The sequence below is a fragment of the Rhincodon typus genome, chromosome 1, assembly GCF_021869965.1.
Source record: "Rhincodon typus isolate 14 chromosome 1, sRhiTyp1.1, whole genome shotgun sequence".
Classification (NCBI taxonomy): Eukaryota; Metazoa; Chordata; class Chondrichthyes; order Orectolobiformes; family Rhincodontidae; genus Rhincodon; species Rhincodon typus.
Window position 1 is genome coordinate 37,998,856 of NC_063332.1, and position 14,866 is coordinate 38,013,721.

At 39.3% G+C, this 14,866-nt stretch overlaps 1 protein-coding gene across 1 annotated transcript in view; it reads right to left on the reverse strand.

Moving 5' to 3' along the window:
• Nucleotides 1–14,866, reverse strand: part of LOC109916393 (A disintegrin and metalloproteinase with thrombospondin motifs 12-like) — a 465,504-nt gene that overhangs the window by 24,332 nt on the left and 426,306 nt on the right. Inside the window, exons 22-25 of the mRNA XM_048604457.1 lie at nucleotides 14,485–14,637; nucleotides 11,721–11,894; nucleotides 11,437–11,583; nucleotides 7,835–7,991 (exon numbers count right to left, since the gene is read on the reverse strand). Coding sequence (XP_048460414.1) covers nucleotides 7,835–7,991; nucleotides 11,437–11,583; nucleotides 11,721–11,894; nucleotides 14,485–14,637 — 631 coding nt within the window. The remainder of the gene's footprint in view (nucleotides 1–7,834; nucleotides 7,992–11,436; nucleotides 11,584–11,720; nucleotides 11,895–14,484; nucleotides 14,638–14,866) is intronic.

Consider the following 14,866-nt stretch of genomic DNA (forward strand, 5'->3'; position numbering starts at 1 on the left):
ATGAATGGGTTGATAATGCAAACCAATTGACACTCATGGACAGCACAATGCATAGTGCCCTTACATATCAGGACATCTATTTTAACAATTTTTTTTTATACACTTAGTGATGTAAAGGAATCACAAATGGCTTGGAATATGTACTTAGATGTATTAATCCTCTAATCAAATTAAAACAAAACATTGCAGATGCTGAAAATCAAAACGGAAATGGAAAAAAAAGAGTATTTCTGTCACATTCTGTGTTAATATTATACAAATAGTTTGTTATAAAATGTGATAATCAACTGAGGTACCCTTTCATTCCAAAGCAGACTTAAAGGCACTTTTTCCTCGTGCCCCCCCCCCCCCGCTCCCCCCCCACCCCCCGACCCCTAAATATCATGCACTACTGTTGCATTTCTTATCAAATTTCATTGGATAAAAATAATCTCCAAAGCTCGTGCTACTTAAAGGATTTTTCTAATTGACAGCAAGTGTGCCCATTAAATTCACTGCTCAATTCAAAGCTGTCAAATCAGAATGAAAACAGTTGTCAACATTCACTTTGTATTTGGACTCGTAGGTTTTAAATTATTGAAACAGCTGTCAAATTGTGCTGCATCACATCCCTCCAGCTTCCTTCAACTCTGTCAACTCTGTCACAAATTTTTGTTTATTCACTCTTGGGATGTGGGCGTCACTGGCTGGCCAACATTTATTGACCGTCCCTAGGTACCTTTGACAAGGTGGTGGTGAGCTACCTTCTTGAACCACTGCAGTCCACCTGCTGTGGGTTGACCCACAATGCTATTAGGGAGGGAATTCCAGGATTTTGACCCAGCAACAGTGAAGGAACAGTGATATATTTCCCAGTCACAATGGTGACAGACTTGGAGGGGAACGTACATCTGGTGGCGTGCCCTGTTTCTGCTACCCTTGTCCTTTGAGATGAGAGTGATTGTGGGTTTGGAAGGTGCTGCCTAAGGATCTTAGGTGAATCTTCGCAATGCATCTTGTAGACAGTACACACTGCTGCTACTGAGCGTCGGTGGTGGAGGGAGTGGATGCTTGTGCATGCAGTGCCAATCAAGCCGGCTGCTTTGTCCTGGATGGTGACAAGCCTTTTAAGTGTTGTTGGAGCTGCACCCATCCAGGCAAGCGGGGATTATTCCACCACACTCGGCTTGGACCTTTTAGATGGTAGTCAGACTTTGGGAGTTAGGAGGTGAGTTACTCACCACAGAATTCCTAACCTCTGATTTGCTCTAGTAGCCATTGTAGTTATGTGGCATGTTCAGTTGAGCTTATTGTGAATCGTAACCTCATGGATGTTGACTGTGGAATATTGAAAGATGATAACACCATTGAATGTCAAGGGGCCATGGTTAAATTGTCTCATTGCTTGGCATTTACATGGTTAACTACCACTTGTCAGCCCAAACCCGGTTATTGCCCACATCTTGTTGCATTTGAACATGGATTGCTTCGTTATCTGAGGAGCTGCAAATGCATCTGAATATTATGCAATCATTGACAAACATCCCCACATTTCACCTTATGATGGAGGGAAGGTCATTGATGAAACAGCTGAAGATGGTTGGGCCTAGGACATACCCTGAGGTATTCCTGCAGAGATGTCCAGCAGCTGAGATGACTAACCTCCAACAACCAGAACAATCATCCTATGTACCAGGTATTACTTCGACAACTGGAGAGCTTGCCCCTTGATACCCATTGATTTCAGTTTTTTCTCGGGCTCCTTGATATTCACTAGGTTGAAAATGGCCTTGATGTCAAGGGCTGTCACTCTCACCTAACTTCTGGAATTCAGCTCTTTTGGCAATGTTTGAACCAAGGCTGTATTAAGGTTAGGAGCTGAGTGGACCTGTTAAAATGCAAGTTGGGCAGTAGTGAGAATTGAAGGAAGGTCTCTGAGCTGATACACTGAGTAAAGGAGACAGTGACGGAGAGAGTTTAGCAATAATGGTTAAGGAATCAAAACCAGGACGATTTTTCAGGAACTTGGAAGATTTGATTCTTACTTGCCTTCCTGCTGATCATCTTAATTCACAGGGAAGCAATTACAGAGCCATGGAGAGGTATAGAATGGTTAAAGCTTTTGGAAAGATTTGTAGCTCAGGTTATGGATGAGGTTGTAGACTTGCTGGGGTGGTCAGCATCACTTCTGGAAATTACGCAACTTAGGACGTGTCAGCAAGACAGACTACCAAAAAAAATGAAGCCAAAGGGATCCAACACACCCTGCTTCTATGGACTCCCTCAGGTACATAAGCCATGGGTCCCCCTCAGACTCATTGTCTCACTACCAGACACACCAACATATAGACTTGCCAAAGAGTTACAACGGAAACTGAAATGCTTAGTTGATAACATTACCCACTCCATCCATTTCTCCCGAGAATTCCCCAACATCATCAAAGGCACCAGAACAGAAGAGGAGGAGATAATTATTTACAACCCTAAACATTAACCCAGCCAAAGAGACAATTGCCACACTGCTGGATGAATCAGGGAGGCAGGCACCCCATGACACCAACAGCATCAACAAAGAACAGCACCCTGAAACTGCTGGATCTGTATCTCACAACCCACTTCACCTTCAATGACCGTATATTCAAACAAATCAATGGAACGCCAATGGGATCTCCAATATCAGGACTGATTGCAGAAGCAGTAATGCAAAGGTTAGAATGGACAACGCTCCACACTATACAACCCAAACTCTGGGTCCGATATGTAGGTGACACCTTTGTGATTATCAAATGCACAAAACTAGAAGAAACACACTGACAAATATAAACAACATCCTCATCGGGATAAAATTCACAAAAGAAGAAGAGAACAATAACCAACTACCATTCCTACACATAATGGTAGAATACAAAAACAACGGGGAACTCCAGACTAGTGTATGCAGAAAGACCACACGTATGGACCAGATACTTAATTACACAAGCAACCACCCCAACATCCATAAACGGAGCTGCATCAGGACATTATTCAAATGGGCTACAACACACTACAGCAACCTGGAATTGAGCAAAGCAGAGCAGGAGCACTTATGCAGAATTTTTAAAAGGAATGAATACCCAAAACGCACAATCTGCCGTTATCTCCGCGATAGAACACAACAAGAAGACACAGCACGGCCAGACACACTAGTCACCCTATCGTACATCAGAGATACATCAGAGATGACCACAAGACTACTCAGACCCTTAGGTGTCAGGGTAGCCCACAAATCAATAACCACCCTGCAATAGCTATTGATGACTGTAAAAGGATCCCATACCAACAACCAATAAAACTATTGCAATATACAAGATACCATGCAAGGACTGTGAGAAACATTACATAAGCCAAACTGGAAGAAAACTGACAATAAGGATACATGGACACCAACTAGCCACCAAGAGACATGACCAGTTCTCACTGGTCTCAATGCACCCAGACAAAGAAGGACATGAATTCAACGAGTACAATACATCCCTAATAGCACAAACCAAACAGAGACATGCCAGGGAATTCCTGGAAGCCTGGCATTCCAACTGGAACTCCATCAACGAACGCATTTCCGATATACAAACAACTGAGAAACAGAACTGGAAGTGATGCCAACCACCCAGCAAACCAAGGCATATAAATAACAAGCGGGACAGAACACCAACGCTTCACTGGAGGCACACTGATGATATTACCGAGCAGGATGACAAAATATCTGCAATCAAACACCAGCTCGGCGAGCAAGTCTACTACCTCATGTATAGCATGGAAATAGGCCCTTCGATCCAACTTGTTCATGCTGACCAGATATTCTAAATAAATCTAGTCCCATTTGCCAGCATTTGACCCACATCACTCTAAACCCTTCCTATTCATATATCCATCCAGATGCCTTTTAAATGTTGTAATGGTATCAGCATCCAGCACTTCTTCTGGCAGCTCATTCCATACACACACCAACCTCTGTGTGAAAAAGTTGCCCCTTAGGTCGCCTTTAAATCTTTCCCCTCTCACCTTAAACCTATGCCCTGTAGTTTTGGACTCCACCACCCCAGGGAAAAAGACCTTGACTATTTACCCTATCCATGACCTCATGATTTTATAAACCTCTAAGGTCATCCCTCAGCCTCTGACACGCCAGGGAAAATAGTCTCTCCCTGTAGCTCAAACATTTTGTCTTTGACAGGTAGCAGATAAATATTGATGGGACATGCAGTTAGTCTAATCGATGGTCAACTGAGTGAGCCTAGGATAGCCTTAACTGTTGCTCACCCAATATCTAGTTGTAGTCTTGAATGAGAATTAACTTTTTAATAACGGCACCTCAGCATAGTTTTCCAGATTTATACAAGTTTTAGATCCACTATGTCCCCATTTGGAAATAGAAATGAACTGGACTAGAAAACCATTGCATAAATACTTCTCCAGACCACCAATGAATGCATATTAAAAATGTAGCTTCCCATAAAATAATACCATTGCCTTGATATCCAGAATAGCTTTTATTGCTGTGTCCCTCAATAGTATGGTAGTTTTGTTAGGATTAAGTCACACAATTTTATGAGTTTTCTTATTATCACATTTTCTGAAGTATGAACTTCTGGTACTATAAATATTGGCACACTTTATTAGATCATCAGAAGATTAACATTTTTGCAATCAGATCACCTTTTTTCCTTAAACTATCCATGTATTAAGCACCTAATCAAGACATAGAATATTGTACTAAAATGTTTTTTTTTAAAAAACGGTCGATGTGTGTTCCAAACATTGTCAAGCCCATCTGTCGCCATCTGTTTACATTATTTTTCTGTGTTTGTGAAGACAAAGGATGCCAGTACAAGCAAAAGCTCAACTGTGGATAGTCATCAGTATCAGGAATACACAATCAGTTTCCATCATTGTTCTGTTACAGCTTTTAGATGTAGAATATTTAATGTGAAGTTTAGCAAACAAAGAAATGCAAACTGTATTTAAGCCATTACATTTCTTACGAAATGTTAATGCACTTGCTTGAATTGTTGTGAACACCATAACAGATCTAAGGAGCTTGCAGAGCAGAAAGGATCATTCACGCCTTTAATGTGTTTCCCTTAACTCAGAACCATCACCTGCTACAAATAGCTTCTGCCTTTTCTTTAAAAAAATACAACGATCTCTGATTCAACTTTTTCTGTGGAAACAACCCGTGTGTAGAATTATCTGCTATTTAATTTCCAAGTTTTCCTAAGCATAAGTCTGAGTCAAGATCTATTCATCACTTAACTGAAGAAATGGAGAACCATGTGCTGATTGCACTAAGTTATTTGACAATACTGAAGTATTTGCAAATATATTAAAATAAAAGGTGACTATCAATATCATTTTTGATGTCATAATTGTTGAACTTTTAATACTAACTTCTGCATTTTCCCAGTCTAAGCTACAAAAGACTTTAATGTAAACTATTACCTATTTCTTTATTTTTCTACTATTCTATGAAGTAATGCTTAAATTTTTAACTCTTGTTTCTCTTACTACTTTGTACCCAAGCTTTGTTTGCACCTAGGTACCTTGGTACCTGAGATAATGCCACATGTGGCGACATTATACACTTTTCACTGTACTCCTGTACTTCTATACATGAGTACATGTGACTATAAAATTTTTAAAAATCTAAAAATCTAAAATCAAATTGGAAATCGAGAAATGGCAGATTTCCTAAATAGTTACTTTGTATTAATGTGCACAGTAGAGGATGAGGATAAAAAGCTAGACATAAGGAAATATAAAACGAATCAAGCAAAGAAATTAACTAGATTCAATATAAAGAAATGGTGATGGAGAAATGGATGTTATCAAAGATTGACAGATCTCCAGGATCTGATGTTTCTACTCAAGGGCATTAAAAAGGAACAGGTAATTAAATTGTCAATACATTTATTGTAGAATTTCAGAACTCTAGATTCATAAATTGTTCCCTACCTGTTGCAAACTACCGATCTCACCACTATTTAAGGGTAACAGAGAAAAGATATTACAAAATGATAGCTCTATTCCTGTAGCCATGTTAGTTAATTTAGACAGAAGTATGCTCATGGTCTTAGACAGCAATTGTGGACTCTACTGCCTAGAAACAAAGGCAAAAGACACAAGAGAATCATTGAATCATAGAATCCCCACAGTGAGGAAGCAGGCCATTAGGCCCATCGAGTCCCCACCAACCCTCTTAACAGCATCTAACCCAGACGAGCCCCTCCACCCTGTCCCTGTAGCCCTGCATTTCCCACGGCTAATCCACTAAACCTTCACATCCCTGGACACCATTGTAGCATTGCCAATCCACCTAACCACATCACCACAATCAATGCATACACTATCTTCACTTTGAAATCTACTGTCATTTCTTCAATATCACTGGGTCACAATCTGGCATTCCACACATAGCAACATTGTGAAAATACCTTCATCATGTCAGTTTCCGAGGTTCAAGAAGTTGGTTTATAACTGGATGGTCAATAAATGCTGGTCTTGGTCACATCCCATTAAAGCACAATTAAGACTAATACGATTCAAAATTACGTCTGCATCTCCAACCATGTACCTTCCTTTTAAGAGATGCAGGCTATCTTTAAGCAGTGATGGAAATATGGCCCTCCTGCTAAGTGTCATGAATGAACAATGTCGTTAGTGAAATGCAGAAATCATCATAAAAGGCAGCACAAAGATGCTGTGCTCTTTCAATCACATCTAACAGGTGCAGGTTACCTAAGCTTTCAATGTCACAGCTGTTTTTGGAGGTGAACCAACTTATCCAACACAAAATCCACATTAAAGCATAGCCTTTAATCTTATGGATTTTATCTCTGTATTGCACCTTTCCACAATTAACATGGTTTCAAGACTCTTGAAATACAAATGCTCATGTTGTAGCAGCTGTCAGAATATCAAGCAAAACATCTCAGAACTCAATAAAACCTGATAGCATGCTATGGTTGAGTAATTTCTCCAAGATGTTTGACTAATAATTTCATAGGAATTTAGATTAACATTACATTTAAGTGAATGATACCATTTCCATTCTGCTTACAGTGGATATTTTTTGGCATTGAGCTTTGAGGAGTGAGACACATGCAAAAATTAAGAATACAAGTAGTATTTTATAGAGTTCAAATCAATTATAAGATTTTACTTAAGATTTGGTCCTTCACTACTGGAAGTACTCACCTGAGGTCAAATGTTAATTAAAGTCATTTTAAAATAATTATTTGACTATACAGTATTGCTGAAAAAAAGATACATTTTGTTAAAATTTCACCTAGCATTCATCAGGATATTTGCCAAAATACTAATGAATAGGGGAACAGGGAATCAATAGGGAACAATGAATAGGGAATTTTAATTTGTAGACAGAGCATACTGATTGGTAGACAAAAGGCCGCTGATTAGTAAAGGCATGGCCATCGAGATTTTACCAATACAATGATGACTAACAGCAGTTAAACCAAGCAGGTTAATTCTGATTGGTGAAGACATTGGTCTGAGGAATGAACTGGAAAATGGCTATCATCTATTTTGTTCAGTTGAAACAGGCAAATGTGCTTATGCAATTTTCTCCTGCAAATCAATGGCCCTGTGTATTATTCAATGTAATTTCCAATACAGGCAGATGAGCCACACTCAGTGCCTGACTAACAGTCCTAAATTGGTTGTCGGTGTGACTCTTAGCACTTCAGTTTTATGTCTCTGAGGGAAGTTAGTCTCTGCCAAACTCTAGAACCCTGCACATTGCACCACCATGTTCTACCATCATACTGTAACAACAAATATAGACTCTATATTTTCTTACCATTTTTGCTCATACACTTCTGAATGTTGCACCTCCGTATCTTATTTGGGGATGGCTTAATTTCACAAATGCTTCTGTCTTCCTCTGTCTTATTAGTTTTCAAGTTCATGCATTTCACCACCCGCTGTTGTAAGCCTCCTCCGCAGGATACAGAACACTATATTATCAGAACAAATATTTCAGAGACTATAACAGTGTAGTATAAACATATATTTTACATTCATTGATATAATAGAGGCCAACAGTGTGCTTGTTTAAAAAATCCAACTGGATTTGATTTGAATTCAGCTGGTGGATGTGATTCGATTTGACTTGGAAATTAATATCCACTCTTATCCTTGTTTTGTCAAATTAATAACTTAAATTGATTGTTCCTGGGAATTTACAAAGGAAGGCAGTGATCTATTAGTAATATCACAGGAAGATAGGAACAGGAGTAGGCCATTCAGCCCCTCAAGCTTGTTCCACCATTCAGTGAGGTCATGGCTGATTTGTGGCCTTACTCCATGTAGCTACCTTTTGTCCATATGCCTTAACAAGAAATTACTCATCATAGATTGAAAATTAACAACAGATCCAGCATCCACTGACATTTGTGGAAGAGATTTCCAAACAACTTTCACCTTGCCAACATCTTTCTTGAACAATCCGGCCTTAATTCTCAGATTATGCCCCTAGTTCTAGAATCCCCAATCAGTGGAAATAATTTATCTTTATCAACCTTGACTTTTCCTGTTAACATCTTGAAGAATTCAATTAGTCTCCCCCTAACCTTCTAAATTCTGGAGAAAACAGGCCTAATTTGTGTAATCTTTCCTTTTAACATATCTCCTGAAGTCCAGGTATCATTCTTGCAAACCTACATTGTACTCCCTCCAAGGCCAACCTATCCTTCGCAAATTGTTGAAAAATCACAGGGTCAACCTTCATACAGGATTGACTTCTACGCAAGTACATACATCAAATATCTCAAATAAGTGCTGAAGAAACTCAGCAGGACTGGCAGCACCTGTGGAGAGAGAAACAGAGTTTACGTTTTGAGCCTGATATTACTCTTCTTCAGAACGTCTGTTTTTATTTCAGGCTTCCAGCATCTGTACTATTTTGTTTAATTTAAGTACATATTCCAGAAGGGTGAAGAAGAGTTTTGCACAGTTAAATTAGAATGATTGTGTATACTGTCAATTAAGTTAATAAATGACCACTTAAACCATACATTTAGGCCTTAGTTTTGGGGCAATTATTGCAATCCCTGTGGTAATCCACTAGTTATAGGTTGCTATTGTGAAAGTCAGCACCAACCTCCCCCAAACCCCACCCCACAACCATCCCAATTATCTGTCTTCTATTAGTTAGGTAATCCTCTCCACGCTAACAAACGACACCAACACAATGGGCTCTACTTAACTAGCCTTTATATACAGTACTCTCTCAAACAACTTTTGGAACATCATATCTGTTGCCTCTGCAGATTCACTTTTATTATCATGCTTGTCATCTCCCCAAGGAACTGTATTAAGTTTGTCAGGCATGATTTCCCCTTAGAACATAAGAACGTTAGAAATAGGAGCAGGAGTAGACCATCTGCTCTGCCATTTAATAAGATCGTGCCGGATCTTTTTGTGGCCTCAACTCCACTTACCCACCCTCTCATCTTAACCCTTAATTCCTTTACTGTTCAAAAATTTATCTATCTTTGCCTTAAGAACATTCAACAAGATAGCCTAAACTGCTTCACAGGGCAGGGAATGGCACAGATTCACAACCCTTTGGGTGAAGAGGTTCCTCCTCAATTCAGTCCTAAATCTGCTTCCCCTTATTTTGAGGCTATGCCCCCCAGTTCTAGTTTCCCCCATTAGTGGAAACAGCTTCTATCATAATTTCTTCTATCATAATATTCCTTTCATAATTTTACATGTTTCCTTAAATCCTTCCCCTCCACTTCATTCTTCTAAATTCCAGCAAATACAGTCACATTCAATCAATCTCTCCTTATAAGGTGACCTGCTCAATTCTGAAATCAACCTAATGAACCTCCCCTGCATTCTCTCCAGCGTCAGTACATCCTTTCTCAAGTAAGGAGACCAAAACTATACACAGTACTCCAGATGTGGCCTCACCGGCACCCTATATAACTGCAGTGTAACCTCTCTATTTTTAAACTCCATCCCTCTAGCAATGACGAGCAATATTCCATTTGCTTTTTTAATTACCTGCTAAACCTACAAACCAATATTTTGTGATTCATGCATAAGGACACATAGGTCCCTCTGCATAGCAGCATGCTGCAATTTTTCACCATCTAAATAAGTCAATTTTGCTGTTATTCCTACCAAAATGGATGACCTCATATTAACAAACATTGTATTCTATCTGCCAGAACCTTGCTCACTCACTTAATCTATCTATATTCCTCTACAGACTTTCATGTGTCCTCTGTACACTTTGCTCTATCACTCACTTTGCTGTCATCTGCAAACTTTGACACACTGCACTTGGTCCCCAACTCTAAATTATCTATGTAAGTAATAAGCAATTGCAGTCCCAACACTGTTCCCTGAGACACACCAATAGCCACTGAACACCAAGCAAAAAAACACCCAGTTATCCCCACTCTTCATGAAGCAATGATCACTCTGCTAATAAGAGATAATAAGGTGTAGAGCTGAATGAACACAGCAGGCCAAGCAGCATCAGAGGAGCAGGAAAGCTGACGTTTGAAGTGTCTCGACCCGAAATGTCAGCTTTCCTGTTCCTCTGATGCTGCTTGGCCTGCTGTGTTCAACAAGCTCTACACCTTGTTATCTCAGACTCCAGCATCGGCAGTTCCTACTATCACTCTGCTAATGTTTATTATACATTTCTAAATATTCTCCTCTCATTTACAATAGCCTAATATTTTCACAATGAGGTTAATGCAACTGACATGATTTTTGTCTCCATCCTGTTTGAATAAGTGTGTTAACTTGGCAGTTTTCCTATCATTTTGGATATTTCCTGAATCAAAAGATAATGTTGGTGCAGATCGATGGACCAAAGAATCTCTTCTGTACTGTATGATTCTAGTTTCATTAAAACTAAATGTAGATTCATTAGGAGGTTAGTAGAAATGGCTCTTACTACAGCAGAGTAGATTATAAAGGGGTTGAATTGCAAGTGTTCCTCATTTCAAAAAGATTTTAGAAGCTAGATAGTGAGATTGTTTCTGTTGATCCGTGAATCATTTACAAGAAGGTATAAATTTAAAGTGAGCATTAAAATTTGGATGCCTTTATGGTGTAAAACCCTGTTATAATCTGAAAATGCAGAGGGCAGAGGTAACTGATAACACAGATGTTCTTTTGTTGCTCCAGCAAAGAATCAGGGCCAAACAGTATGTATGAAGCTTAACGGTATACTGGCTCTGCAAGATACATTATCAATACACAACTGACTATAGCTAAGTATTTTAAAATAAAAGTAGAAATGTAAAAATATATGTTTGCAATAATAATTATGTTTAACTATTAAATTATTAAGATTCCCTGTTCAATTTTGAGGTGAAATTAACAGATTGAGTTGCAACAGAAATTCAGATCCCGAAGATTGAATATTTGACTTGCCTCACTCCAGGTTCCAGCTATCCATTGAATACATGGCTGAGTATTGCAGGGCATGGCAGTATGAGGCTGAGCCTTCAAATTGCACTGCCTTTCTCCCATACAGTGAACCAGTCTTTCTTGAATCCCACCACCGCATGTCCTTGAACACTTGAGGAAAATACATTTATGACATATTCAAGATCTTCAATTAGAATCAAATCATTTCATTTTACTGAAGCTAAAGCACCTTTTATAGAGCAATAATATCATCAAAAATGTGTACCTCACTTCTATTCCTTAATTACCTCACTCCAAGCAGAAACTTGCCAGTCGGCACAGGCCTTTGGATTGCAGCGAAGGCTTGTGATTGGTTTGGTTCCGAGCAGCTGGCAGTGGAAAGGCCTCAGTGGCCTTTTGTCATGGCTGTCTATACAGTGTATGTCACGGATTTTAACACCACCTCCACAGTTTTCTGAGCACTTTGAATACAGAAGAAACATTAATGAATAGAAACAGATCATCAGTCTCAAAGGCAGAGTTGGTTTCACTTCACCTATCTGGACAGCAGGAAACCAGCCAAATGCAAGGATCTAGATGATATTGACTGTCAATTCAATGGGAGCGAATAGACCAAGCGTGCATTTCTGTTATTCCTTCACAGGATGAGGGTGTCACTAGCTAGGCCAGAACTTAATGCCCATTGCTAATTGCCTAGACAGCAGTTAAGAATCAATCACATTGCTGTAGGTTTGGACTTACATGTAAAGGACAGAGTTTCCTTCCCAAAAGGACATTAGCGAACCAGGTTTTTCTGACAATCAGCAATGGAGTTTAATTCAGATAAATGTGAGGTATTGCATTTTGGTAAGGCAAACCAAGTATGACTTTAACAGTAATAGTAGGGCCCTGGAGAGTGTTGTCAAACATAGAGACCTAGGACTGCATGTGCATAGTTCCTTGAAAGTAGAGTCGCAGGTAGAAGATAGAAAACATTTGGCACACTTGCCTTAATTGGTCAGAACATTGAAAATAGGAATTAGGATGTCATGTTGCAGTTGCATAGGATATTGGTGAGGCCACTTTTTGAAAACTGTGTACAATTCTGGTCGTCCTTCTATAGGAAGGATGTTGTTAAACTTGAGAGGGTGCAGAAAAGATTTCCAAGAATGTTGCCATGACTGGAGGATTTGAATTATTGAGAGAGGCTGAATAGGCTGGAGCACTTTTCCTTGGAGCATCGGAGGCTGAGGAGTGACTTTTAGAGGTTTATAAAGTCATGAGGGGCATGGATAGGGTGAATAGGCAAGGTCTCTTTCCTAAAATAGGGAGTCCAAAACTGGAGGGCATAGGTTTAAGGTGAGAAGGGAAAGATTTCAAAGGGATGTGAGGGATAACTTTTTCATGCAGAGGGTGGTTTGTGTATGGAACGAGCTTCCAGAGGAAGTGGTGGAGGTAGGTACAATTACAACATTTAAAAGACAACTGGATGGGTCTATGAAAAGGAATGATTTCAAGGGATATGGGCAAAATGCTGGCAAAAAAGTCTAGATCAACTTGGGATGTATGGTTGGCGTGGACAAGTTGTACCAAAGCATCTGTTTCCAAGCTGAATGACTCTATGACTCTATTAGACTATTAATTCTACATTATCAGCTGCTGTAGCAGGATTCAAACCCAGGTCCCTAGAACGTTACCTGAATCTCTGGATAAAATGTCCAGTGATAATACAACTAAGCTGTTGCCTAACCTATTTCATTGTCTCCTGACTTGAATCTGAATTTCACGCGCAAAGAGAGATGAACAATATATGCTGGACTTGCCAGGAACGCTCACTTTGATGAATGATAAAGAAAAGGACTAAGTTATAACCTTCTCAACACAGTAATACTGTGAGTAGTTGCACAGACTGATCGCAAATGGAATGCAGCGAATAAAAGTTGAGAAGGAGAATATGGCAGAGAAAGAAGGATGTTTTTAATAGTTTCCATAGACTGTAAACATTAAAGTTATGTTCCATATTCTGGTGTTAATATAAGTTAATGGAAGAAAAATGAACTTAAATTAAACAGAGAAACAAAGAAAGATTTGCATTTATAAAGCATGATTCACGACCAATGGTCATCTCAAAACATTTTATAGGTAATAAGTACTTTTGAAATAGCAACACTGTAACATAGGAATTTCAGCAGCTAACTTGCATTTAGCAAGGTCCCACAAATAACATTATGATTATCATCATAGAATCTGGTTTTTGTGATGCTGGTTGAGGTATATATGTCAGGTCACAGGGCGTAGCTCTCCTGCTCCTCTTCAAAATTGTGCAGTTCAAAATAAGTAGGATAGAATAGACATTACGGCCTAAGTGTCATAAATTTCTATGATCCAAGGATGTATGGATACAGTTTAATTACGCTGGCTTCACTGAATGACATTGTGCACTTTCCTGCAGAAGTTGTCATGTCCTCATAATACCCTATCCCAATCCCTAGCCATTTAGATTGCCTTGAGACAGTTCAAGCATCAGAGGGTAAAAAATTCAATTGTTTCAGGCCTGAGGTGCCACTCTACCTTCAGTTACTGGGACTCAGCCAGCAGAGATAAGGATCCATGAGATACCAACTGTTGTTTAAACTTCTGGAGGACTAAATGCAAATCTCTACCTTCTTTGCACATCCTGCATCCATCAAGTATTTGAGTGCTGTTAAAGTAGAAGACTAAGAATGTACCATTTGACTTCATTAACACTGGCCTATCTAGACTGCATTCTTATAAACAGATGGCATGCTGCAGGAAAGCCCAGGAATCTAAGGTGGACTGGCACAGATCTAATTATTTTTCCTTGACCCATGTGCTTGGTATCAATAACTTCCCTGGGCACAAAAGCCAAAAATAAATGGTGTGAACTCATGATGGGGTTAGTTCACTTTGGTGAAATATTGCAAGGTGACGAGATGATGCCAAATTGATGACTCTCTGGACAAGTGAGAATCTAATGGTGGATGGGGTGTGAAGGGAGGATAAGAATTGAAAAGCTAATTGTCCATTTTATATTTAGCACATGTTACTTACCTTGCTCCAGTTTCCTATTTTCCAAACAGCACAAGGGCGTACAAAACATCTCCGAGCAGGAGCTGGCTTTTTAATCTTTTCACAATGTGAGTCTTCGTCAGCACTACATTCTATTTGTCTCCACATTGCACCAATTCCACATGTTGTAGAACACTGCACAGAATCAATTTAGAGGGAAAACTGAATGCACACAAGTCACACCAACAGCAATGTGTAATAAAAGTTGGTTCTACAAAATTAATCAACTGGTATTAAAGGAATAAATATTCTATGTCTGCTCCAGGCATACATCAGCAGTGTACAGCACATAATTTTAATGCAAACAATAGTAGAAAGTTCTGTAAAGTTTGGTAGTGCACAACTTTAGATAGAAACATAGACA